We start from the raw sequence: 24,858 nt of genomic DNA, 5'->3' as shown, positions 1-24,858 counted from the left end.
GAGAGAGTGTGTGTGTGTGTGTGTGTGTGCGTGTGTGTGTGTTCAGGGAAAACGGTTCAACAAGTCTAACAGGAAGAAACCACATACTTGTAGCTAAGCCGAGACTCCGAGAGCGCAGGGCAGAATGAGGTGTACGACAGTGTTATCCACGGTAGCTTCTGGAAAGAGTCTGGCAGCACTGCAGTCGTATTCTACTGAGCAGAGCTGAAAAATGTAATATTCAAGTTGTTACTGGCGCTACAAAAAAAATAAATAAATAAATAAATAAATAAATTTATACTGAAATCAACGCTTGTTAAGAGCCAAACATTGAGTTATTACACATGTTTCCCCGTTGCCACCCATAAGTCAGTGGCTGTGGTCGTTCGAAACAGAGAAATATAAAATAAAATAAATAAAAGAGAAAAGAAAGTCTGCCACATTGCATCTGGCAGCGATGTCCTCTCTTTCAGGCCACTCCCATTGACTACTCTATCCATTGCAGTTACAAAGGAGGCGCCACCAGCACAACACCAGTCTTCACGATGGCAGATAAGGGTAGGTGACTTGGACGGGACGCTGTGGGGGAAGTGTTAATGCTTGTCTACGACGTGATTGACGATAGGAAAAATATTTTTAGTATTTTTAGATAAGATACTATAAAAAATCTTTAATATCAGATTAGTGCAAAACGAAATCTGCAACAACCACCACTGCGTCAAGGCCACATTAATGAGTATAGGTGATGCAAACATTATAAAGGATGTGTTGTGCGTGTTTTTGCAGATAGATAAATACACACCAATATATGATTTACAAAAACACATTACCTAATTCACATAAAACTTAGTTGGTTGTCATTGATATTCAAGCCTTTAAATGCAGTCATAAAGAAGGATGAAGGTAGAAAAGAAATAAATAACACAATAGCAACATGCAGCAACGGGCAAGCGAAAGTGCCAGACACGAGACATTTCTTTGACCTTGCATCGCCACACTGATTCCCACAGTTTGGAGGTGGGAAACTTTAGACGGGCAACATAAAACTTTGCGTCTTATACTAATAGTACCTTACCTAACATTCAAGCATTTCACTGCACTCTCCTTTCTCTCGAACCTTCTTACACAGTCTTTCATCAAAGTTACAGGACACGTTCTTGTTTCCCCACAGAACCCAAGGTTGATGCTGCCACGTCATCTTCACCGTCAGTGACACCGATAAATTTGGTGACAGAAGACCACGTGCGGGCAGCGCTCACGTCAGATAAGGGCGCCGCCGCACAACTCACCGACTGGAAGGTTGTGGACTTCATGAATAAGGGCGACAATTATGCCTCTGAAGTGACCACCGTCGAGGTTAAGTATGAGCTCGACGGGAAGAGCTCAAAGGTGGTCTATGTGGTAAAGATTAACTCAGGAAAGACCTTAAGCGGCGAGAGGGTTATTGACATAATCTTTCGAAAGGAATGCAAATTTTTCCTCGACATCTCACCTCAGATAAACTCTGCACTAAGAGAAATTGGTCACACAGAGATCAACGTTCCTAAATGCTTCCATGTAGGTCTGGAGAAAGGAAAGGAAGTAATCTTCCTTGAGGACCTACGAGCCAGAGGCTACAAAATGGCTGACCGGAAGCGAGGGCTGGATGAGGCTCACACTACCCTTGTGCTGAGGGAGCTAGCCAGACTCCACGCCGCCTCCCTCCTGTTGCAGAACAAGACTCCTGACGACGACCTTGGGGAAAAGTACCCTTATTTGAAAACAGATTGGTCCTATTTCATTACTAACTATGATTCAGTGTTGAATACGTTGAAAGAAAGTGCAAAGCTCTCTCAAACTATCGCCAGAAAAATGGATGGGTACGAGAGAGTAAATGCCTGGATAGACATGATCATCCCTAAGATAGAAGAAATCTTCTCCAAGCAGACGAAACATGTTTTGCCTAAGGTGGTGTGTCACGGAGACTGCTGGAACAACAACCTTCTCTTCAGGTAAGTTGCAATGACTTTTTGCATTTTACCAACGCTTCTAATATCCTATTCTCCTTTCATTACAAAGTGTAAAATAGGCCAGAGATTTCCTTTTTCTTCCCTGTCCTCCTCTCCACAAATGTGTCAGGAAAACATACGTGGGTTCTTGTTCCTTCAGACCCCCTTAGTGCACTGTGTTACGTGTCTCCTCACCTCCGGCAGGTACAGCGAGACCGGCCACCCCGAGGACGTGATGCTCCTCGACTTGCAGCTGATAAACTACAGTGCCCCAGCTGCCGATCTCAACTACCTCCTCTATACCAGCATGACGGGGGACGTCAGGAAGCCCAACATTGAAGCCTTCCTGGGTTCCTACTATACTGCTTTCAAGGACATCATGGAGGCTGGTGGCCAGACAATACCATTCACGGAGGCGCAGCTACTTAAGGATTTCAAGGACATGAACCTCGCGGGCTTAATATTCGCCATGGTGTTTGTACCGCTTGTGCTTTTTGAGCCTGAAGGTGAAGCAGACACTTCGAAGGAGAATAAGGAGGATCTCGCGGAAATGCTTCGTGAGACAAGAGAGAAATCGTTGGAAACGATAGAAACAAATCCTCTTGTGAAACCAAGGTTTTTGTCTGTTTTCGACGAAATGATGGAGCTAGGAATTATTCCCTGAGAGAGAGAGAGAGAGAGAGAGAGAGAGAGAGAGAGAGAGAGAGAGAGAGAGAGAGTGTGTTATATATTTGGTGCACGGTATTTTGTACAGATTTCTCTACTTACGTCATATTCATAAGTATGATTAATTTTGTTTCTCATCAACAGGAAGTAATTGCTATTCATTATCACTCTGCTATTAGATTTCTGAACGATTCTGGTAATGCAAATGTCCCCATCATACTTACTATTCACGAAACCAAAACATGGTTTGACACACAACAATATAATCGTACAATTTCTTAACCATATATCCTAGCTTACGAAATAGTTGCATTTTCCATCCGATAAAGGTTTAGATCATTATCGCTTTTTTCCGTGAAGGTAGTGCAGGCATAGCAAGGGAGGCCACAGCACAGGAAGTTACCCAGCAAGGCTTTGTTCGTGCAGGGCTGGGATTTGTATCAGTCGTCGCAACACAAACTCGTGTAAGCGTTCATCTTTGCGACCTTAGACACTAATGTTATTTATGCGTCTGAATTTGATTTATTAAATGGTATTCTTCACACGCGTGGGAATAAGAAATAATAATAGATAATGATTATTGGAACTTCAATTGCTCTACTATTTATTTATAAATTATACCGTTACATACTGAATAGATATGAAGTTTTTACTCAGAATTACAGCAAATTTTCACACAATGCACAAGGAAGGCACGTGCTCGCTCTTTCCCGCATGCACACACACACACACACACACACACACACACATACACGCGCGCACACGCGCACACGCACACGCACACACGCACACACACACTCACACCATCACTCCACCACCACCACCACCACCATCACCATTGTCAACAACAACAAAGGCAGCCATTCTTGGGCGGGAAATTTCATCCTTCAGTCAACATCGAGTTTCCTGAAGGATCCCTCGATGCCAAACAGTTCAGCGGAGGTCTTGGGTTTGCCTGGGCGCTTAGACTCGTCCACACAGTACTTCTCGTCCTCCAGCAGCCAGTCCCGGCGGGCGTCAAGGCGCTGCAGCCAGTAGTCTGTGTAGCGCAGGCCGAGAACAGAAAGTGTATGCAATAAACCAGAAAATCAGGAAAAAAAAAAAAATAGAAAATAAAAAAAATAAGTAATTGTTAAAATTCTGCCTAAGTCTTGATATAATCATTTATTCTAGTGCACGATTTATTTCGGTAACTCCTGTTGCTTAATTCTTGTAATTTCTTCCGTACGTACTTTGTCACTTAATGGATCTGTTGTTAATAAAGTAACTAATTATTAGATCTGTCTATGTGAATGCATGCTTGTCTCGTACTTTTGATCTCTTCTACGGTGCCGTTGGTGCCTCCGTATTCCACAGGCAGCATCTCTCTCGGCACCTGCTTGTAGAGGCTTTCCATGTCGCTGCCATGGATGTGGACCTGTGTAGGAGAGATAGGAGGCCTCTGCTTAGTGATCACTTTAACTTGTTCATACCTCGACGAAATATTTGTGACCTTGAGAACGCATGTGATCTATAATTTTATAAGTTTTCCCTCCGCTAGGATACATTTTCTCTGGTCTTCTTTCCTTCCTTTCAGGACACTCTTGTGCATTTTTACTACCTATTAATGCAGAGAAGACATTACTCACTCTTTTCTTCATCTTCTCCTTCATGAATGACCTGAAGATGTTGAACACCGTGTCGAAGGCTGCGGGTGTGTTGATGTAGTTGAGTCCCTTGGGTCGCATTGGGTAGCCGTCCTGCAGGTGAAGGTTTATGACTGTTTGATGCAAGCCCTCTAGGTTACTGTCAAGTTGTACTGCATTTCTGAGAGTACTGTAACTTTTCTATACATTCTAAAAGTAGATAAAGGTTATATTCAAGCATTTCTAAGACTTTCCTGAGAGTAAATAAAGGTATGTCAATTAGTATTGCATTTATAAGAGTAATGTTACTTTACTGTATATTGCAAGAGTAAATGAAGGTTCCTCTGAAGTAATATTTCATTTCTGAGACTAATTCCTCCTCACTACACATTACTTCATTACACATTTCATAAGTAAAGATAAAAAGATAGCTGAAACTACTTACAAGCCACATTTAAAATTCTGCTTGTGGTTAAAATTTGTGGTTACGGTTTCGGCTAAAAAGACTAAGAATTCTATACTAAGAATAAAGGTAAACCACAACACAACATCCGACCGTAAAATAGATTCAGGTTTTCAGCGAGTCATGTGGAAAGGAAAGAACTTCGCTTCACTGTCACATTCAAACCCCTTCAAAAGTAAGGACCTGTAATAATGTTTAGTAATAACCCTAATACGCTTGTATCGACTTGGCCTTTGCTAAGGTAAGGTTACTGCAGTTAAGTGTGGTGACCAACGAGACTTTATGCAGGGAGAGATATACAGAAAAACCAGCTCTTGTATATGCAATAAAGATTACTGAAAAGCTAACTCCTGCATAAGCAGGGAGAGAAAGATTACAGAAACGTTAACTCTTTTGTACAAAAAAATAAATAAAATAAATAAAATTTAAAAAAAGACCACCGTCATCACAACTTTGTTTTATATGGATTAGAGACTACTGCTGAACAATAATGAGACGAATCCTTCACCAGATTACGCTTACATACAATCTGCCCAATAAGACCTGGAGGTTATACTACTGTATAACCGCTTGCAGGATTTCTGAATGACGCGAGATCATCTGTGTTGACAGGAAGAACAACAAGTTGTGCCCTTAAAAAAAAAATAAAAAAGACTGAACGATCATAAACCTGAATCAAAGTAGCAAACTTCTTTATCAGCGGCGGAGTAATCTGGGAGGCGTGGGCCAAGGTCATCTCGCCAGCATCAAGCAGCATCTGGAAGCCCACAATGCCTAAAGATTCCTCCTCCTGCTGAAGTAAGTCCAGTGTCACCAGCACCGCCTTCATCATGTCGTCCATCGAGGTAGTGTTGGGATTTCTCAGGCCGGGACGAGCCAGCACGGTGATGCTTTGGTCCTCCACACTGCGAGGCAGTGGCATCACGAGCCTGACCCAAGACAACAACGGTAACAATTTCTTGCACAAGCCAACAGCGAGCGTGCCTATCGTCTGCACACTTTCTGCATGCATTATGATCAGTCAGCCAGGGTTGCGGCTTATCCCGGTAATCACAACTGGATTCTGAAGTTTATTGATGCACAGCTTGCACGCCGCTGTGCCTTACTGGTATGCATAAACAATAACAGATCTCAACCATATGCATCAAAATTGATTGTTCATGGATCACTGCACGTCTTAATTTCACAACCCTTGCTCTTATCTAATCTTGCACACCCTTGGCAATTAACATTTCATAAGACTTATATACAAGTTTCACAAACACGGCTTTAAACGAAGCTTTCATATAGTCGCGTGTCTCAATCGTCACTTGGTGACTATGTACTACATGTCATGATATGGTAATTAATGATCAGGCGAAAGCTGCGCCTTCACTGCAACTAGAAAAGAAGCTCAAGATTACTCAGCACGAGCGACAAGCAAGACAACAGCAAAGCGGTCAACAGAGAAGCGACGATTGCACTTCATGTCACATCACCATCCATATTCTATCAACGAAAACGGAGACTACATCCCCACCAAGGAATAACATCCATTAATTGGCATTATTGACTAAGTGAGAGTTATGCTTTAAGCGTACTAACTGTCAGGGTATACCTATCTTCCGGTAAAGAGAAATTGCTGCAATGCACTCCTGGTTTCCATGGTTGATCCAGGAAACCGCTTTGTGTTTATGACGTTTATACGTAAAGAGATAAATGCCTGCGCGCCTGCTTTCACCCTGTGCCTCCCACTCAATATTACATTCACGCACTCCTGAATGACCTGCATGATAATGGCAGACTTCTTGATGAGTGAAGGGTTCAGCTGAGCGGCGTGTTGCCAGGTCATAGTGCCAGAATCCAGCACCAACTCCACTCCCGTGATGGCCACAGCCTCGTCCTCCTCCAGAAGTAAGTCCATCATCAGCAACATGGCCTTCGCGACGTCATTCATGTCTGTGGTGGCCGGGTCCCTGATGGCGGGGCGAGCCAGCACTACCAGAGGTCCTTGCGTGGACCGAGCAGTCAGCGGCAGTATCAACCTGCATCAGCCAGATATTCGAACACGCTATGGCGAACGTCTTGGTCTGTCACCCGACACGTACACAACACCACAGCCACAGCACGAGGCGCCCAGACACTACGAGACGTGGAGGACGGCGGACAACTTACGACACAAGCTGCATACTAATTGACAGTCAGACTGACATATTTCTTTATAGCCTGAATCAATATGTATGTTACAGTATGTAAGTAGTTAGTGGATGAAGAGGTACTATAAAAAAAAAATTTATGAAAAAGCAAACATAATACATCACTACCACTACCCTGAACAATATTTTCACCGAACTTTTTTTTTTTTATGACTGAATACAAGCAAAATTATAATCAATCATTTAATGCATTATTCCTTGGATGACCAAAGCAAAGTCTAACATAGTTAAATGCACAACTACGGCAGAGTCCACTAGCGGCAAGGAGACACGCTCATGTGCAATGTGAAGCGCTGTGCAGACAAGTGTTTTTCACGGGAGACACTCCTAAAAAAATGACAGAATCTGTTCCTTCCCGAAGGCAATACAATATTATGTATTACACATTCGACGGCAAATTCAGAAGAATATTACCGTATTCTCTCTGTACAGTACAAGGTAAGTAGAAAGAGTAAAGAGAGAGGAATAGGAGGCTCATTCTCTGGATTTTTACTCCAGCATGAGATCATGAGATTTGGTGTGAGGTCTTCTTTCAGATTTAAGGGATGCCTCAGCCTCATGTATAGCTAGATGGGCTTGACTAGCAGAAATAAACTTTTCAGTGAAGCTTTACATTTGACACTGCGATGAGTAATTGTTGCTCTTCATAAGTAATATTATTCGCTATTGAAGACCATTTCGCCACCTCACCACACTCGCTCTGTTCCTTCGCGAGCATAACAAGGACAAGAGCTAAGATAACTCACCTCGCGCACATAAAAATAACACAAGAATACACAAAAAACTCGAGCACTTTAATATTTTCCAACGAAATTCGTGAGTTACGGTGCCCGAGACATGATCCACTCCTTAAGTGTTCATCACTCCCTCATTTTATGCATCATAACTACACGCAACGTCAGGAGGAGAGAAGGACAACTCACGCATCAGTATACCTGGAAAAGCGTCATCATTTTCTTTATGGTGACGGGAGATAAGGAAGTCAAGTGGGAGATGGAGAAGTCGTTGAAATCTTCCACCATTACCACCCCCGTCACAATTGACGCCTCGTCCTCCTCCATCCACACGTCAACCAGCATCATCATGGCCTTCGAGAGTTCGTCCATATTGGTGGTGCTGGGATCGAATACACCAGGGCGCGTCAACATGACCCTGCGCCCCTGATGATCAAAGCCAGGCAGAGGGAAGGCAACGCTGTGAAAGGAGAATGTGTGCTGTTCATCCTACGTTAGGAGCATCAGCTTCACATTCCTTTCATAACCCAAGCCATAAGTACAGCGAACACCGTGTATATACAATATAAACTCTTAATTGATACTCCAAAGTCAGAGTTGAAATCCTTCCCAGGTAACTACCATTAAACAGGAACAAACACACACCACATAGATGAACGGTAGCAGGTTTGGCAAAGCACAGGTAGTGAAAAACTTAGTGGTTTAAAGCTGGAAACTTGATCTTACCGGCTCTATGGGTCGATTATTCATGACATGATGACTTTCAGAAATCACTTTAGAAAAGAAGCCAACGTTGGCAGATTTGTGTATGAAGACTGAAATGGACGAGTTTGCCGATTTAGTTTACAAATGTCAATTTTCGTTTGTGATGCCCAGCTGTGTTTGTAACGTGTGTTTGACCTCACCCACCTGCCAGAGCACCGTGACCTTCCTGGCGAGGGTAGGCTTCAGGGCCACCACGTGAGGCACTGACAAGCACGCGTTGTCACTCATTACTACATATCCCGTGACTGATGACTGCTCGTCCTCGTCCAGCAGCACGTCAGCCACAGAGGTAATCACCCTGAACATCATGTCCACAGTGGTCGTGGCAGGGTCGTGCAAGGCCCACCGCTCGAGAAGCACTTTGCGACCCAAATAGTCGTAGCCAGGAAGGGGCAGCAACACACTAGAGATGATGGTGGTGGTGATATTAAGTGAAGCTCCAGGAAGGTTGGGGTGATGAAGGCTGTGGTAGTGGGATTGTAAGTACTGATTCATTGATATAACACGACCTGATCTCCTTCGTATTATTTATGTTATACCACCGCTACTACCACTACTGCTACACCACCACCACCACTACTACCACCACCACTACTATTATTACTACTACGTAGCACTATGGTCCATCCAGCTTAAGATGAATGAATAATAATACGAAACTCATCTTTGACGCTAAGGTTGAAACAATCGAATTCAGATTTCTCGAAACATTTTACCAACAACTACAAAAATATTCAATACTTGCTCACTTTCAATATTCATCAATATTGATCACTTGCTAAGTAACGAACTAGAAGTACTCTAATGTCAATGATATCAACCGATCACTCTCTTTAAAATGTTCAAAACAATCATACGAAGTATTCAGACCGCTGCCACAATTGCTTTAGCCCAATAGTTCCCTTGTATAGAGTGGTGACTGACATTTTCTGTATCACCATCAAAATTGCCTTTCTCTTCCTTCAAGTCGCCCGTCGCAACGTACCTGCCACATCACCATGGACTTCTTCGCGTGTGCCGGCGTGAAGGCGATGGCGTGTGAGAAGGTGAGTCCTGTACAGTCCCCAAGCATGTTGATGCCCACGAGGCTGGTCTGCTCATCCTCGTCCATCAACACGTCCATTATCATGGAAGTGCTCTTTATTAGCTCGTCCATCGTTACCTCCTTCGGGTCAAAAATCCCCCATCGGCAGAACAGCACCTTCCTCCCCATTGGGTCATAACCTTGTAGCGGCAATACCACACTGGAACGCGCCAACCCTTACCATCGACTTTCTTCATTGCGAATCAGTAGTGGAGCTAAATTTACAGGAGCAAGTTTATTAACCGAGTTCTTGTTTTGTTTTTCTGTGGCAACCTTAAGGCTTGAGTAACTTGGCACTAGGGGACTACGGTGACGCACAGGACACACCGCTACCCACATATACCCCTCGGACACGACGAAAAAGCTCGTTTTCATAGAAGGGAATGAAAGCCAAGTTTCTACACGTACTAAACTTAGAGAAACCTGCCATCATTTGTCCCTTCACATTTATCTGACATTTTCGCAGCAAACTTAAATTCCACTGTATTCAATACGCTGTGTGGACTCTCATTTCATATTTACGATACTGAAAACAGGTTTGGTGTGACTTTGGTGACTGACAGACAGACAACCGGCAGCCTCCCTACCCAAATGTCGGTGGTAGCCTGTCATGCGGAATGACTGACATTACAAATGCCTTTCGCTGGGGGGGAGGACTCCGTCATTCTGTTACTACTACTACTATTACTACTACTACTACTACTACTACTATTTCTACTACTGCTACTATTACTACTACTACTAACTTCTAATGGTACAACTACTTTTACAAGGTAAGACACCTTATAGAAGAATATCATATTACGGTTAGGTGACGGTACCTTGTTTTCTTATTCAAAAGGTGCTCCCAGGAAGGGGTCTTGTTTGTGTTCTTTGAGGCCAGAGCCCAACAGCTTTCTAGCCATGAATATGTACATGGTCATTTATGGCTCTATTTTATGCTTTCTGTCTTTTTTTCTTTTCTCTCTGTTTTACGTTCCGTAGTTTATCAGGGCTACGACGGTGCCTCCTAAACAGGAGAGAGTAGCCAGGATTTGAACCCGTGCGCTTGGGGATTTTTCGGCCCCCAAAGCGCGTGCGGTACCACTGTACCACGGCGGTCAAATTGCCAGTGTGAGGCGATGAACAGTTCTACAGCCACAGAATCACAGCAAGAAGCGTAATGCTTGCTTTCCTTGTTGCGACGTGTTCCTGCGGAGGAAAACATTGCATCTGTATCATGGGGAACAAGAAAGCATCAAGCTTTCCTGTTTAAAGCCAAAAAACCTTCAGCGTCGAATATCTACGACAGTCTAACCAAAAAGAGTAACACGTGTCCACACCTGCCAGATGGTCATGGCCTTCTTGACAATCGCTGGAGTCATCTGCATGGCGTGACCAGCCGTGACGCCTTCCATGTCTAGCAGCTGAACCACCCCTGTGATGGACATTGGCTCATCCTCATCCACCATGATGTCACTAATCATGTGCGTGGCCTTGAATACCTCGTCCATGGTGAATTCCTTGGGGTCATGGCCAGCAGCGCGGATTATTATGACTTTGCGGCCTTGTGAATCGTGACCAGGTAGCGGCAGGAAGGTGCTGCAGAAGGAATGATCGTCACGCATCTATGGTCAATAATAGGGCGACACAGCCTCTTAAGTGGACGTCACGAGCCGGTTCCCACATGAGTGTGTTTGTGCACTGTACGTCAGGCTGAGAAGATCTGTGTATCCCGATTCAGTCTGCCTCAGATGGATCAAAGAGCTTGATCTTCCTTGTTTGGTTACAAATTAGACTTGCAATATTTTGACTTTTAAGGGGATCCTTAAGTTGAGCTGCTGGACATAGTTCTAGGTCAGTCCTAGCTCTCACTTATCCTGGTAATTTTGGACCTGCCTTCTAACTGTCATCTTTGAGGTCTGGCATCTTTAATGGGCTTTCTTTCACCAGTATTTGTTCCCATTGACCAGAGACGTTCTTACATTAAAAAAAAAAAATGTTTCACAAATGTTCCCAGCCTGTAGTAAGTGTAGCCACATGAAGTGTCAGGAAGCTTAAAACGGTGATCAGTGTCCATGGAAAGAAAGCGCACACGGAGACAAAGAAAACACTAAAACACAAGATCATGAAGGTAGCAGGTGCCTGCTCGAATGCCGAACACGTACTCCGCAGCAATGCAACCCACTAATCACTGCAAGATAACCACAACATAAAAATCAGCATTACTCTTTTTTTTTTTTCCTTAAAATCAATGCAGCTACGTACAATCAATACACTCAGAATATTTCAAAACTCGACTCATGGACAGAATTACTAATAATTTCTAGTAATTCTGTGTATGATTCGAGTTTTTTTTTTCTTTAATTATGAGTGCATTGATTGCACGTAACTGTATCTATTTTAAGGGAAAAACAGTTATTAAATCACACACGAGCTATGCACATCTACCACCAGAGAGCTACACCACACAACAATATAAGTGTGTGGGGTGAAGCTTGCTTGGTATTTAGCAGAACACTTTTAAAGAAGCTCTCCTACAAACCTCCAAGTAACGGGCTCATCCCACACGAATCTTTTGTGCTAAAACTAAAGAAACTCGCAGAAAAAAAAAAAAAGGAAAAAGTATGGATCACCATGATGGAACAGAAAACAAATGAAAGAAAATGATAAAATACACGTAATTTGGTATTTTGTTTTGAGGTTTGCATTATCACATTACTACGTATTCCAGGGTGATGGATACATTTTTCCGGTGTTTGCTATAGCCCACACAGAACAATGCAAGACAGACACAGCCTCCCAATACATGCCAACCCCTGCAGGTGTCCATACATGCTGGTAGACTCCCTAGTGCCACTGTTACTCTGTTCTACTCTACACCACGGCTACATTTAGTATCACGGGCTCACAAAGATGGGCATCAAAGCATAGTTAGTCTAAGCCTAATATGAAAGCTACTGTGTGAATTATAAGTAAATGCAATAATAAAAAAGCAAGATTTACGTTAGAAGAGACAAAAATATGAATTTAAAGAAAAGAACAAAACTTAATCTTGAATGGAAAAGAGATATAAGGAACATTTTATATTTGAAAAAAAAGTGACACACTAGTACTGCATTTAGTGACAACATGATACGTTGCTTTGCTGAAATTCGAAACCTGGAGTGAACTTTGAAGAAAATAAGACATGATATCAAAAAAGTAAATGTTTGCATGAAACTGCATTACGTTGAGATTTACTGAGGAAACTGTAAACAAGAGGAGCAATAAACGGTAATGCCTTAAACGTGAGACAAGAAAAATGTGTCGAGTCTTGTCCTACCCGAGCTCGAGGATGGCGCGCATCTTCTTGTCCTGCGGGTCCCTGTTCTTGTACCACTCGGGGCAGAGCGTCTTGCAAGTGTAGAACATGTCCAGCTTCTCCTTGGTGCGCTCCAGCGAAAACTTGCAGCCTCGCAGGAATCGCAAGATGGTCCAGTCATCTGAGGACATGAAGGGGAAAGTTGTATGCCATTTTTATCTTAACGAACTACTTCCCCTCCATAACCGTGCTCAAACTCATTCCTGATCATTTTCATAAATTTCTTTTTTATCGCCTCAAGCGCTTTTGACTTTCTAAACAGTAATGTGTATGGAACAGAACACCTGATATTTATCAACTTTTTAAGGCGATCAGATGTATTCCCAATTTCAAAATACAAACGTTGAGGCAATAGTGATGACTTATTAGCAAACTGATACACCTATCTTAAGGCCGTTCAGAGCATAATGATTTACAGAACCAAGACACAATATTTTACTTATCCAGAAATAGTAAAGACCATCAATTTTAAAACCTCAAATCCTCAGATTCCACAACCATATGAAAACACAACGAAGGAACCCTTAGCATATAAACACACACGGACACTCACTCACTCACTCACTCACCCATTCTGGCATTGATGTGTGGCTGATGCTTGAGCCAGTCTCTAATATGCTCTATGTCCGCGGCGCGCCTCTCCGGGACCTCGTTAATCTCATCCTTGGCCCGCTGCACAAGCTCAGGGCTCAGCGTGCACACGTACTCCCCGCCCATGATGGTTGACTGCTGGCCTCACGTCACCTGCAATACAGAAACACGTTCTTTATTATCCCATTCTCTAGCCGCTAGTGTATTTGTAATTCTTCATTCTGAATTATATTTTCTTTCTTTTTCTTTTTTTTTACATTTCGTCCTTTGATTCGTCTAAAATTGATGGTTAGATTAGTTTACCGTCATTCTCATTTTCAGATACTAATAAATATCGACTATGTATTGTTTCTAGTAACTACACTCATGGATCAAATACCGTTTTCCTTTTACACCATTGTGTAGTTTTAGTACTTGATTTAGCACAGTTGATAGGGTTTTAGTTAGTCCTTGCTTTAGTACCATTCTGCGTTCCATACTGCATGCTACATCACTCTCCCGCATTTCATTCCTCATTTACGTAATGCTTAACCGTGTCGAGTTTATTTGAATTCTCTCGACGCCACTACACATCTTCGTCTCGTGTCTAAGTTACAAGAAATCCTCTCAGCGATGTATTGATTCGCCCTAATTAAGTCCCATTCCCAGCCTCTCATGAATTATATACCTGAGAAGTTGGTAGAATAGAAAAATAAAAAAAAATATTATACACATTTCTACGTATGTCAGCAACCCTGTTTTCTTTTTCTCCCATAATGAATCATTTGCAATATATATATATATATATATATATATATATATATATATATATATATATATATATATATATATATATATATATATATATATATATATATATATATATATATATATATATATATATATATATATATATATATATATATATATATATATAGTATCATATGTATACACTACATAGGAAAGGATAATTTTTACGTATCGCTCTACAATTGAAAGGGAGGTAGAAGAGAGTAACACAGAAAAGAGGCTTAACTTTTACATTTATCTCTCGGACTGAGCAGGTAATAAAGAGGGAGATAACACAATATATCTTGAGAGACCAATTTTTACTTATCTTGGTGGACTGAAAGCGGTAAAGGCAGATAACACATTACATAAAGAGACCATTTTCTTTTTATCTTTCATGGACTGAAAAGGTAATAGATAAGTTTACACAATATATCAAGAGAGACCTATTTTTACTTATCTTGCTGGATTAAAAAGAGATGAAAGGCAGTTAACGCCCACTATATATAGAGGGAGATAAGACACTTTATAAAGAGGGCAATTCTTACATAACTCAGACGGAAAAAGGAAGTAAATATACAATAAAGGAGGTACCACACAACAGAGAGGCTAAATTCTCACCTATCCTGGACTGAAAGGGGGGATAGTAGGAAGATAACACGCAATTTATATAACGGCCACTTTTTACATATTCCTCGCTGAACCAAGGCTAAGTTACACACACTACTTCTCCTTTCGGTTGCTTCCATTATGGGTCGCCACAGCGGATCATCCTTCTCCAATACACTCCCTTTTCTGCGCCTTCCTCTGTCAAACCCACCACTTGCATGTCTTCTTTCACTGCACATATAAATCTCTTATTTGGTCTTTCTCTCTACCTCCAGCATCCTCCTTCCCACATACACCTCATCCCTACTTCTGACATGTCCAAACCATCTCAATCTTGTCTCTCTCTTGCCTTAACCCAAAACCGACGTACTATGTGTGTTGGAAGGTTAAACACACTACATATGTCAGTGTTATCATGTTCTGATAAATGTTATCTGAAGCCTCCGCCGCCGCCTCCCCATTCCTCCGTGTCTATCTATGTAATTTATCCGTGGGTTCTCCAACTATCAATGCACTTAGAAACGAGAGACAAAGAATGTTGCCTCATACTCGTATGTAATGACGAAATGTGTATGAGAATACAATGATATTAATCCTGGATATGGAACTCATGATACTTTTTTACTGTTTTTCAGGAATTGTAATAGTAGCAGCAGCAGCAGCAGCAGCAGCAGTAGTAGTAGTAGTAGTAGTAGTAGTAGTAGTAGTAGTAGTAGTAGTAGTAGTAGGAGGAGGAGGAGGAGGAGGAGGAGGAGAGACAAGAAAAAGGGTATTGGGAAAGAGAAGTAGGATATTCAGGGCTACAGGGAGGAGGAGGACGAGGATTAGCGAGAAAAGAAAGATTGGACTGACGATTGAAGATCAGTTTTCGCTCCCTCAAGTGAGAGAGAGAGAGAGAGAGAGAGAGAGAGAGAGAGAGAGAGAGAGAGAGAGAGAGAGAGAGAGAGAGAGAGAGAGAGAGAAAAAAAAAAAAAAAGTAATAGCAAAGAGAACAATACAAGATTCTCTCTCATAAGCTGTTAAAGAAAACGGAAACTTGATTAACTAGAAGAATCCAGTCAGTTCTATTCTCTTCTCGTTTTCTTTCTCCGGAGAATAGGAATGCGTCGCAACAATGGGGTCATATGGCGCCACATGAAAATAAAATAAAACTAAATTAAATAATAGGCAACAGAAAGGGTAAAGGGCAATTTCTGGTGGACTGATGCTACTGGTACGAAGTCCACGTCCTTGAGAGCCAGAAGGAAGGCCAGCTTGCTAAACACCCTCTTGTACACTGAGCAATCTAGATACAGTATCAGAGTAACCGGTAAATAATCCCAGGGAAGGATCAAAGGCATTAACTTCAAAGCGAGACGTTCAGGTATTCATGACTCGCGTATGCATGATGACTTGCAGATAAGCCGTAGTAATAACCCGTTCACCTTATAAAAGAGAAAGAGATAAGGTAGAAAGAGCAAGATTTATGGCTCTTTCTATTTATACTTCTTTCAAGTTATTACCTCCTTTGTGCTCTTGTTAAGGTGACACGTTAAACATACGAGTACAGCCGAAAGTACTTGATTGAAACCCAGGCCAGGCAGAGGCGATTCGAGTTTGTTTTCTCTCACGTTCTAAGCCGGTGCTAAGAGTACCTGAACCAGAGTGGCGTGACATCTTCCTTAAACCCCAAAAGCCTTTCACTGCTAGTTTTCCCATTTTCACCATTATAGACACTTATATTTCTACTACCGTCTTGAATAGTTCAGGTTCCTAGAAAAGACTGAATTAACCTCCTATTCTCTCTCCTGCGTCCATCCAAGCACTTTTACAGTACTCAGTGTTAACAAAGAACGACTAAATCAGTGCCTCAGTTTACTGTCTGTGGAAGTCTTTGTCCGGCAGGGGAACGATACTGGCTGATGATACCGGGACTGCCACATGTAAGATCAATGATTCCACGTGTAGGCCTGATGGCTACTTACAACTTCCCTTATGGCTCGTTACAAGTTATGTTCTTATGACACGCAGCTATCACAGTTCTCGCTACTCACCTGCGTGTGTGTGTGTGTGTGTGTCGCCCGCGGGAGGAGAAGGTGGAATGGTAGTCTTTCCCAGACGGCACCGCTTCACGCCCCCTCATCGTTACACAAGCCCTTATCATCAACGCTGCTGCTGCTGCTGCCAGCGCCACAACCACCACCGCGACCACCACACTACGACTACTGCAGAATTATAAAACGCCGCTATTTTCTCCCACACCCAATTTTTTTTGCTTTATTCCACCGATCCTTTACCTCTCTGGATGACTGGAAGGGAAAGTTATAATCAGTAAATGGAGGTTTAAGGACACCCATAGAAACAGGTTCTCGGGTATTCTTTGAGCTTGTCAATAGATAACGTTATCATCAACTTGAATAGCTGTTCCACGGTGGCTGCAGCAGGTTGTAATGATTGGTGAAGATGAGTGAATGAGTTACCGACCACAGCACCATTCTTTCACTCTGTTAGTTCAAGTGTCCCATTATTTTAGGTAAATCTCAAAATTGCCTTCCCTCTCTTACTTTCTGTCCTCATACCTCTCTTATTACAGCACTGCTTTCCACTCCGCTCTACTTTTCATTTCCTTTTGGTTTGGGTTTTCTCATAATTGTTTCTCTCCATTCCTTATTAAATTTCCATTTTGTTACCCATCTTGATCGTAGCCCGGCTCTTATTTCGATTTTTCTCTCCTTTTCTTAATTTTTCCATTCTTTATCCACATTATTTTCATCGTTCCGTCTTTTTCTCTTTCAAGCATTGACATGTAAAACACATATTGCATTTCTTGTGTGCTTATTGTGTGTGGAAAATATTTATAGCTACTCTCCATCCCCCTTACTTCTCTCTGCTACCCTCCTCCGTGCTCCTCTCCCTCCCCTACCGCCCTGCTGCCTCGCATTGATAAGAGACGCCCCCGGACAATGGTTGAAATGTTCTGATAGCGAGGTGGTGCTAGAGGCTAAGGTTATCAGACAAAAGGAATAAGTATAATAACTAAAATATCTTACAGCAATGCATTATTATTATTATTATTATTATTATTATTATTATTATTATTATTATGTACGTTTATTCTTATTCAAAGATAAGCACCTGAATTAGTATAAAGAGAATCGAGTATTGTATTTATCTAAGTCTTTATGTATTAGGAGTTTCAATAGATGTGTCGCTAGGTAAGTGGCTGATTTGAAATATGATCACGAGGCATTCAAGTCGCCATAATCTTTTTTTTTTTTTTCATAACTAACGAAAGCTATACAGATTGTTTGGTTGCGAATAGTGCTAAAAAAAAAACGTCCATTATTTAAAAAAAAAAAAAACATTGTCATGTGCTGTTCAGTTCAAGGCCACTGTAGCATTCCCATCTTTTACGAGGGAAATTTATGCAAGTCATTTGGATTAAAATTAGTTTTAAAAGCCTTCCTAAATTTCGAAAACTGACATTTTTACTCGTTCTTCAGTTGTTCTAAAAAAAAAATGGATAAAATGAAGAAATGGATAAGTAAGCTTCTGAATGCTGGGGATGAGTAAAGAGAAATAACGGATGAACGTGTCTCCTGTCATGTCCTCCTCCTCCTCCTCCTCCTCCTCCTCTCTTTAGACTTCGCGCAGCCGCCCTAACTCCCCGCCCACCATCCGCCACCTCCCGCCAGAAACACCCTGTCTGTGTCCTGCTCTTCTTCTCAGCGTCAACTGTCTTCCAGAGGGATACGAGTGACCTTGGTTCGTGGTCAGGTGAAGCACGGCAAGGTTAGCACCGTAACGTTATCAAATCTACCACTGGTCGCGGAATGTGTTTTTAGTTGTAAAATTTAGTTACTGTGGACTGTTCCTTTTTTTTTTTTTCTTTTTTTTTTGTGAGTGGTGCTTTTCATATTACCGTGGATTTTGTTACATAATATACTTTTTATCAGTTATAATGGATTTTTTGTGTTTAAATGAAATAGGTAATAGTAGTAGTAGTAGTAGTAGTACAACATTCTTGGATGATAAAAGTTGTAAGTGATTCCACAGAAGTTTTGACTAGTTTAGAGAATAAATGATACTTGGACTACGTAATTCTTGTGAATTATCGCAGCTGTGGGTGAAAAGAGGAACCTTCTCTTAGTTACCGCTATCCATTTTTCACCTCCACTAGCATGACTTCTTGTGTGCTTCGTCACCGCTGTTGTAATCATCCACACACGTGACAGAACACCTAACTATAGACATACCAGTGTGCGTGACTTCCCTACATCTGAACACCGCGCCGGGCCAAGTTAGCGATTAGAGATACCAGAGCTATAACACCTGGCAATGATCAAAACTACGGTGTTGTATTATCTGAAACAGCAACGAGGCCCACACGGTGATGACTTACTCTTTGGTGTGAATGTTGGTGTAGCACAACGCCCCGCCGCGATCTGGTCCTGAGGCAAACTGAGGTGAAGCAAAATGATTCACTAAGAAAGACGGAGGACTTATCATTCGTGTTTCATTCACTCTCTCTTTCTTGTTCTCTTCCCAGCCACTGAACACTGATCCAAAGCCTCACAGACTCCCCGAACATGAGATCTAACCCTCACCAGTGCTTAAAGTACTCTCGAAGCTCCGAAATCCAGAATCTCTCCGCTCATGAAGCAGCGGTTGAATTACAAGTTGAGAGTAGGAGCGTGATGAATTAAAAAGGAAATGCTGATGAGGAAATATGAGTAGATGACGTGGATGAGTTATGAATATATGAGTGATGATATGAGCGTGCTGGGAGAGGAACATTGAGAAAAAAAACTAAGAGAATGATGAATAAATATAGAGTCGGTAATCTAACGGGGACAGATGAGTAAATTATATGGGAGAGATGAATGGAGCTAATTCAGCTTAACGAGATGAATGGATAGGGATCAAATGCAGACATAACAGAAACTTTGAACATAAACAAAAGTACCACAACAAATTTCTAACTCAAAAGTATGACAAGAAATTTCGAATAAAAACAAAATATGACTGAATTTCAAACACGAGAAAAAATCTATGTATTTTTGGGGACCCTGATGAAATACAAACGTACGTAGTAATAACACCACTTACCTTGCCCTACTGTCACTTTTTGGGTGCGTAATGAGACGCAAACGTAAAAGCACCACTTAATTTGCCTTCCTATCACTCTCTTTAGCAGGCATGGAGGAGGAGGAGATGGACGACCTATCGGGGGCGTCCGGCAGCTCCCTGGAGGAGATCACGCTGGTGTCGGTGCGGGTTGGCTGGCTCTACTTCAACCCTGTCTCCACACGCGGCAGAATCCTCCATCTTGTGCAGGTCCTTCCCCCTCTCTCGCTCCTTGGATAGATAGATAGATAGATAGATAGATAGATAGATAGGTAGATAGACAGATACAGATAGGTAGGTAGGTATGTAGATAAGTAGACAGATAGATGGACAAATAGACTGATAGGTAAGTAGCAAGATATGTAGATATAACGGCGAACAGACAGATAGATAGATAGAGACTGACACACAGGCAGATAGATAGATAGATAGATAGATAGATAGACAGACAGACAGACAGACAGACTGATCTATTCATTCATTCATTCATTGACAGATAAGTACAATAGATATATAAATGAATGGATATTAATGAACTCTTCCTTGAAAAAAAAAAAATTATATACCTGAAGAAGGCAATGACGCGGTGCTCCTTTGCTCTCGCTCCGTCAGATGCTAGTGCTGCCCTTCATCCCCATCGTGGCTCTCATCACCCAGAACTGCATCGCCATGTCTAGCGCCGTCAGGAACCAGGGCACCGTAACACACGTGGCTTTGCAGGTGTGTCCTTCACGCTCCCTTCTATGGATTCTTATCAAGGGAGTTCTTTCTATAGTGCAATCTTCAAATATTCTAACACTACAAGGCACAGGTAGATATGTTATGCCTGTAAGTTTATGACGTAAGATGCTGAAACTGTAAATAACAATATTCTCACTTCCCGAAGACAAGTAAAGGATATGTTATGTTTATAAGTTCATATTGTACGTTGCTGTAACATTAACTACCAATATGTAAAGAGCTATATACAACACGTTCACAGATTAACAACATGTATTTCTCTGATCATCTTCTCATTACTAACGCATGTGAAAAAAAGGTGCAAGATGCGGTACAGGTTGGCGAGCTCCTGCGTGCTCTGCAACTAGAGAGAACCGAGGTTGGATATTACATCTTGTCCAATGCCTCCAGTACCCTCAGGCAGGTCTCGCGGGTTCTGTTCTTTGGATGGACTTTTTATCATATTTTTGAGTTCTAACGCATAAAATCAAAGCGCAATGCAAACCAGTGGCTAAAAGGAGCATTCTACTCAGTCATATCGTAAGTAACTTTATGCTCGTGTCTCCCTCAGGATGAATATAACCAACGTGTTTGACCGGACCAATTTCATCATCGAGAGCATGAGGCAATGGCCCAAGGTGTACCAGACCGACCTACCCGGATCCAGACCCTTCAAGTCCCGCGTCCGGTTCCAGATTAGACTCCAGGACTTCAGGTGAGTTGTAGATAATCAAAAGGTATAATTAACCAGGTATGTTTTGTTATTGTAGTATCCTTTTTTTTTCTCTCTCATGCTTTTTGGGAGATAGAAAGTCCCTGAAGAAGTTTCCAGCCCTCCGTCAGTTTCTCTTCCTCCCTAACCACCTTCTAAAACACGTAAAGATGATCCCCATGCCTGATTTATTGATGTTTCCGTAAAGACGAGGCGAGAGAGTGAAAGAAATGACCTCGTGTAGGTTCGTCATTAGATTTCCCGACATCAATACGTCAATAAGTCCTACGGCAGTCACGCAGCAGGCAGAGACCGCATCCTCCTTATCAAAAAGTAATCTTCTTAGGCCTGACCGGTGTTGCGATTGCTATGAAGACGCACAGCACAGCATGAGAAGCAGAACGGAAACAAATCACATCTCTTAAACTCTTCCTGCTCTAATTCCATTTCCCAGGGACTCCATCAACCCTCTGGAGACGCAGGTGACCAAGGTAGTGTCTTGGTACAATAACGCCAACAGACTGCTGCTGAAGGCACTCTCGAACACCATCAATCAGGCGGATGCTTCATCGCTGTGGAGGTAAGAGCGTAAGAGCAGGAAATCTGCGGCCGTGAGGATTAGGGCGCAAAGGATAAGATTTGAAGTAATGATAAGAAGATAAAGAATGCGGAGAGAGGGAAATGAAAAATGAGCTATGGCACCGGTTAGGTTCGTGAGACAGTGCTATATCCTCCACTGAGAAACCGCAAGTGACTGGAAGGTAATTAGAGGTGATTGGGAATAAAAATTTTGTGCAGTAGAAGTGGTGACGGTCGTGGAGGTGGTGGCATGAGTAAGAACACCAATATGAGGAGTATAGAGATTATAGGAGGATAAAGAACAAAAGAAGATAAGGATTTCAATGTAATGAACGTCAAACAGTAATAACAATTAATCCATTATGCCACACTTACATCCCTGCTTCTGTGCACCCCCTCTGAACCTTTTCCTCTGTGACCGCAGGACCCTAATCTCCTACAAAAATGTGATGAAGAGCGAGGAGCAGTTTGGCATCAGTTTGGTGTACGGGGCAGCTTACTTCCTCAAAGGTAAGGCGACGCTAAAGGCCAATCAAAGCAAACCACGTGTAGTCAATAAAGCAACAATATAGTAACTATGAGAATAGCGGCAGATGACAGTAAGAGATGTAGATGGGATAGAAGAAACTGAAGACACTCATTTAAAAAAGGGGAGTTGACGAAACGAAAAGTCTTTGATATCACACTATATAATAAAGTTGGTCAAGTGAAATCATACCTTAAAATTACTTATACCGGAAGGGGCGCACTTCACACAAAGATGAATAAACCCTATTTACAAGCAGAGTTAGCAGTGAGGAGCAGGGATAAAAAGTGGCGGAGACGAAACAAAACGCACAAATTCATAGGAGCTGTTTCAGCAAGAAATAAAAAGATATCCTCTTTAGCGTTGGAAATTCGATAACGTTTCGGTTGTCACAGGAACACTCGACCAGCCTAGTTACCTGACGTGGGTGGAGGGGACATCACAGGCCTGGCATTGGCTAAACCAGACCCGGGCCCTCTCTGAGCGAGCCAGCCGCCTTCTGTACGAGAAGATCATGAGGAACAAAGCAACTGCCGTCACGTACAGGTTTGTTGGGACAGACATCGACTTCATTTACAGGTAAATAGGAGAAAGAGGATCAGTAGAGGCAGAAACGCTTGGAATATTATTAGCTATTCTAGGCACAAACGCTAAATTAAGTTGCAATAGCACTTTGAAGGCCACTAAGTGATATCCGTACCTAAAGCCTCTTGTCATGTTAGAAGTGACATTAACCTCGAGGTGGCATTACAGAAGTGAGATCATCGGTAACGATCAGCGGGTGGGATCTCTACAGATGGCTGACAAGTACATGCAGGAGACCGCTGGCTTCATTGACTCTATCCGAGAAGTGGAGGCGCTACTGGTGGCCGACATCAGGTGTGTGGCCAAGCGGGAAGGGTGAGGAATAGCGGAAGAGTTGTAGAGGCAAGATGGATGGGCTGAGCTTTTTAATCAGTGCAGTGTTGATTGCCAAAGCTTTCATCTCTCTAGCAAGTCACTCCCAGTCTTTGGAAAACGAGGAATATTTAGTGAACACACCATCAAAGACTCAAAATTTGGATTCAGAAACAAGCGATTATCCTTCATGAGCCTAACTGACTCCTTATTGAGGAGCCATTAATCTGACAGTTGATTAATGGTCACGGTGGCTCCCTAATGAACTCTTCAACAGGATCGCCATCGAGGACCAGATGACACTTGCCGACAGTCAGTACAACATGGCCCTGGCGGTGCTGGTGCTGGTGTTGATCATCTCGCCCATCATCATTCTGTTGGTCCGCCGTGCCACCAACCTCATCCACGTAAGATAAAAAAAAAAAAAAAAAAAAAAGATAAATAAATAAAAATATGGCGTTGCGTTGTAGGATTGAGTTTAGAGGTTCAAGTCAAAGGGAGAAATGATAGATAGTACTGTAGAAAGCCGAAACGAGGCAGAGTAGGAAGAGAAACTAAAGGAAAAACCTGAAGACAAAATCATTCGGCATAATAATGAAATAGCGGATGTGAACTTTTAAAATATATACGTGCATATGAAGTAAATGCAGGAGCGTATTCGTACAGTAGATGAAGCAATATGTAGCGCGTGTACTCGTAGGTGTAATAGCATGCACAGATGTGTGAGGGAGCGAGTGCAGGTGTCCATCTTTGTTGGTGCTGGAGGGACACAGATAGATATTTACCTTTCACCTGTTAGCTTAATAACACTGTATCCCTCAGGTGTACGCCATCGATCTGATTGCCAAGTCCACCGAGGTGAAGAAAGAGAAACGAAAGAGTGATAATCTCGTGTACCAGCTGCTGCCCCGCTCCGTGGCCCACTACCTGAAACAGTCCAAGCAGGTGCAATGCCTCCACCCACTGCCACGACCTGCTTCTCTTGTCTTTTCCTGTTCCTCTGAAGTTCATTACTGAGGGTCTTTTATTTTTTTTCGGTTCTTATTATTAGTTATTAAACCCAAAGCAGTATGAGGAAATGTTACAATCTCGTGAGAGAAGACATCTCAGGTTGACATTACCCTCCATAGATAAGCCTGTTTTCTGAATGATGTCCTTGTTCCCTTAATATTTCCTACAGGTCCCTGCTGAGTACTTTGAGTCAGTCACGATCTACCTGAGTGACATTGTTGGCTTCACTCGTATTTCCTCAGAGAGTAGTCCCCTGCAGGTGGGTGGTGGCAAGCATTTCTCTCAGAGCATCCGTTTTCTTTCTGAGCCAGACAAAACCGAATGCTAGGGTTGCGGCAAGGATGTTTCTCTACATTTTACTAAGCATGGGCAGGAATCTTTTTCTTCCTCTGTTCTATGGAAGTGTTAGGCTGGAACATCAGAGTCTACAACCGAATGCACAGTACTAGTAATAGTGGATTTCTCTTCCTTTTTTCCCTCTGAATTATTCACACACT

General features: G+C 42.3%; 2 protein-coding genes across 10 annotated transcripts; one reads left to right on the top strand and one right to left on the bottom strand.

Moving 5' to 3' along the window:
- The first annotated feature begins 63 nt into the window (after positions 1-63).
- LOC135115918 (uncharacterized) lies at positions 64-4,607 on the top strand. Its single transcript, XM_064033043.1, has 4 exons — positions 64-213; positions 485-537; positions 1,151-1,970; positions 2,172-4,607. Exons 2-4 carry the CDS (start codon positions 525-527, stop codon positions 2,629-2,631), a joined length of 1,293 nt encoding a protein of 430 aa, XP_063889113.1. The 5' UTR covers positions 64-213; positions 485-524; the 3' UTR covers positions 2,632-4,607.
- Positions 3,208-19,328, bottom strand: LOC135115919 (retinol-binding protein pinta-like). Of its 9 annotated transcripts, none has more exons than XM_064033047.1 (7): positions 19,192-19,328; positions 13,412-13,586; positions 12,804-12,963; positions 10,822-11,080; positions 4,262-4,372; positions 3,945-4,050; positions 3,208-3,672 (listed from the first exon to the last, which is right to left on the bottom strand). In XM_064033047.1, the coding sequence occupies exons 2-7, from the start codon at positions 13,557-13,559 to the stop codon at positions 3,521-3,523; spliced, it is 936 nt and encodes a 311-aa protein (XP_063889117.1). In that variant the 5' UTR covers positions 13,560-13,586; positions 19,192-19,328; the 3' UTR covers positions 3,208-3,520. The 9 variants fall into 9 exon arrangements, with proteins under 9 accessions (XP_063889117.1, XP_063889114.1, XP_063889119.1 ...); XM_064033044.1 differs by lacking the exon at positions 19,192-19,328 and adding an exon at positions 16,844-16,999; XM_064033049.1 differs by lacking the exons at positions 10,822-11,080; positions 19,192-19,328 and adding exons at positions 9,401-9,659; positions 16,844-16,999.
- Between the last annotated feature and the right edge of the window lie 5,530 nt (positions 19,329-24,858).

Source organism: Scylla paramamosain, chromosome 30 (assembly GCF_035594125.1).
Source record: "Scylla paramamosain isolate STU-SP2022 chromosome 30, ASM3559412v1, whole genome shotgun sequence".
Classification (NCBI taxonomy): Eukaryota; Metazoa; Arthropoda; class Malacostraca; order Decapoda; family Portunidae; genus Scylla; species Scylla paramamosain.
Note: the sequence above shows the minus strand (reverse complement) of the source record. Positions and strands in the feature narration are given on the sequence as shown.

Coding starts and splice junctions, on each gene's coding strand:
- LOC135115918 (XM_064033043.1), top strand. Junction 1,971..2,171: donor AACAACAACCTTCTCTTCAG/GTAAGTTGCAAT, acceptor CACCTCCGGCAG/GTACAGCGAGACCGGCCACC.
- LOC135115919 (XM_064033047.1), bottom strand. CDS start 13,559: ATGGGCGGGGAGTACGTGTGCACGCTGAGCCCTGAGCTTGTGCAGCGG. Junction 4,373..10,821: donor AGGCCATGACCATCTGGCAG/GTGTGGACACGT, acceptor CTTCACCTGCAG/GACGGCTACCCAATGCGACC. Junction 4,051..4,261: donor AGGAGAAGATGAAGAAAAGA/GTGAGTAATGTC, acceptor TCTCCTACACAG/GTCCACATCCATGGCAGCGA.